The following is a 2,654-nucleotide window of genomic DNA, read 5'->3' as shown; positions in this document are numbered from 1 at the left end:
TTCAATGATTCAGTTTTGTTAACTAACTATGCATTTAGGTTTAGTTTAAATTTGTATTCCCACGTTTAACATGAGCATTTACCCTTAACATTAAACCCTGATTGTCCTTCACCTTTGCAATAGGGCGAACCATTAACACAAGAAGAGAACTATTCCATTTTCAAAGAAGAGGAGAGCAAACTGAAACAGCTTCTTATTCGAGAGGTAGCAAGAAAAATAAATGTGATATTAATTAGAGGTCAGCCTGGGATCGGAAAGACCACAATGGCTGCTGAAATGTTTCGCAGTTCAGAATTCATAACCACTTCAACAAGCTCATTTGGGTTAGTGTTTCCGATCCAACGGAAAAAATATATTGCTTTTGATTCTAAGACAGCTGGATCCATCCGAACCTCCACGTGTTATTCCTTTTGAGTTACGCAAAGCAAGTTGGAAGGCTGTTAAAGGAAAAAAAATCTTGCTTGTCCTAAACGATGTGCCGAAATTGAGTAAGGAAGATTTAAAAGGGCTTCTAATCACCTTAGGAGAGAGGATAAAGGGAGTAAAGTCTTGATCACCGGTGATAATCCTGAAGTGGCTAATTTTGTTGAAGATGATTCTCTCATAGAGTTGAAGCTGCTGAAACATGAGCAAAGTTGGGACTTACTAAAGTGGGAGTTACTAAAGAAGCTTCCATGCCCACCTGAGTTTGAAATCCATGGACAACTAATTGCAGAAAATTGTAATGGCCTACCTCGAGATATTGTTTCAACGGCTAACGCTTTAATCCTAAAGCTTAGACGTATAGACGATCCAAGTGGTCGGATTCAAGTATGGAAAGAATTTTCCCAAGGCATAGTTCCATTCGACGAGTCAAGTTACAATGAATTGCCTTACTATTTGAGACCTTGCTTTCTTTATTTGGGAATATTTCCTCGCAAGTGTAAGTTCTCTGCTTCAAGGATTATTTAAAGCAGCTTGTAGCAAAGAATTTGGTTAAAATTGAAGAGAAGAGGCTTGACGGTTGACTAAAACATGCAGCATCACTGAGTCAATTCATAAGTTCTGTCAAAAGAATCTGAACCTGATCGAGAGAACTTCCTCCAAGAATTCATAAAGCATGACCGGGAAGGATTCTTTCCTGTAATCGATGGGGTAAAGAAAAATCGACGTGTTTGTGTTCATGGACACATTTCTAAGTTCATCCCAAAATTCATCTCTTCTTCAAGACAAGAGATCTGGCTCGAGTCATTTGTTTCTCACTCCAATGAAGCATTCACTTTGCATAAGAATGACATTTCGAAGATCCGTGCAGCTTTCAACCTACTTAGGGTGTTGGATGCCAAGCCCATCAATGTCAAAAGAATCCACAGTGAATTGTGCCTCCTGGTACATTTGAGGTACGTCACCCTTTCGCTCAAGGGTGACGTTCTCCAGAAGCTATCTCCAAACTTCGGAATGTACAGACTCTTATAGTTCATACAACATCCCGCACCCTCAAGATTGAAGCAAATATATTGGTGATGGTTGAGTTAAGGCATTTCGAAACAAATGCTTCAGCTACTTTACCAAAAAAAGTGGAGCTTCAGAGGAAGATGAAAGGCTGGAGACACTCTGCGGCATTTCCCTAAAAGTTGCACCTCAGAATTATTCGAGAAACTTCCCAATTTAAAGAAACTAGGCATATGTGGCCAACTTGCACTACTGCTTGATGGAAAGAATGATTTGTTGTGCAAATTAGATAAAGTTGAAAAACTTAAGCTGCTAAACCAAGAGGAAACTGGAGACGAGAAACTAAAGCTACCAACATGGATAACAAGTTCTAAACAAAAAGGCCAACTGAACAGCCTGATTCTCGGACCCTCGACATTCCATGGAAGCCTAAGGACTCTAACATTGTCTGCTACATGTCTCAGTTGGGAGCATATTTTTGTTCTTGGAACACTGCAGCAACTGGAGGAGCTGATGCTAAAAGATAACGCATTCTCTGGCAAGGAGTGGAAGGTCCATGATGATGGTTTCCCCCATCTTCAAATATTGAAAATTAAGAACTTACATTTTGAAAATTGGAAATGTTCAAGGAGTCACTTCCAGCGATCAGACGCATTGTGTTGTTCAAATGCGAGCAACTGCAAGAAATTCCCATTGAGTTGGCTCATATCCCAACCTTCCAAGAGTTGCATTTGCAAAATGGTGGTGAAATAGCTAAAATATGTGCCATGGACATTCGCGAGAAGAAACTAGAAATGAGAAATACTAACCACAACATCGTGTTCAAGCTCTTACCTAAGGATATATTCAGATGATCATCATAGCCTTCGATTCTCGGTGCGTAATATGTGATTTCTTCTTCTATTTTATTGATGTGAGTTATGCTTACATATCTCGGCCTAAATGAGCTGCAAAAAATAAAATGAAAGACATATAACATGAATAATTGAAAATGCCGAACAAGCAACAAGTTGTCGAGCTCTCTTAAATTAATAATTGACGCTTAAATATGTTTATGTTGGGTGCTTATGTCTGTGAATTGATCTCTAACGCTGAAGGAAGATAATGCTTGGTAAGAGGAAACGAGGATGGTGGATAAAGCAAACTTGTGGAGCTCAAACACACCTGCTTGGCTCAAGGTATACATATGCTTTGATATTTGCAACCTATCTGAATGTTATTTG

The 2,654-nt window shown here is 39.2% G+C and overlaps 1 protein-coding gene across 1 annotated transcript; it reads left to right on the top strand.

Annotated features, from left to right (window-relative positions):
* Positions 1-264: 264 nt before the first annotated feature.
* Positions 265-2,285, top strand: LOC125199261. Its single transcript, XM_048097333.1, has 5 exons — positions 265-323; positions 525-922; positions 1,043-1,439; positions 1,896-1,983; positions 2,061-2,285. Exons 1-5 carry the CDS (start codon positions 265-267, stop codon positions 2,283-2,285), a joined length of 1,167 nt encoding a protein of 388 aa, XP_047953290.1.
* The last annotated feature ends 369 nt before the right edge of the window (positions 2,286-2,654 follow it).

Source organism: Salvia hispanica, unplaced genomic scaffold (assembly GCF_023119035.1).
Source record: "Salvia hispanica cultivar TCC Black 2014 unplaced genomic scaffold, UniMelb_Shisp_WGS_1.0 HiC_scaffold_44, whole genome shotgun sequence".
Lineage (NCBI taxonomy): Eukaryota > Viridiplantae > Streptophyta > Magnoliopsida > Lamiales > Lamiaceae > Salvia > Salvia hispanica.
The sequence above is the reverse complement of the archived record's forward strand: the minus strand, read 5'-3'. Positions and strand labels throughout refer to the sequence as shown.

Excerpts from the sequence above, each read along its gene's own strand:
- LOC125199261 (XM_048097333.1), top strand. The coding sequence starts at position 265 with ATGGCTGCTGAAATGTTTCGCAGTTCAGAATTCATAACCACTTCAACA. Across the intron at positions 923-1,042 it reads GGGAATATTTCCTCGCAAGT|TTCTGTCAAAAGAATCTGAA; the intron begins GTAAGTTCTCTG and ends TCAATTCATAAG. Across the intron at positions 1,440-1,895 it reads CTATCTCCAAACTTCGGAAT|TTGGGAGCATATTTTTGTTC; the intron begins GTACAGACTCTT and ends TACATGTCTCAG.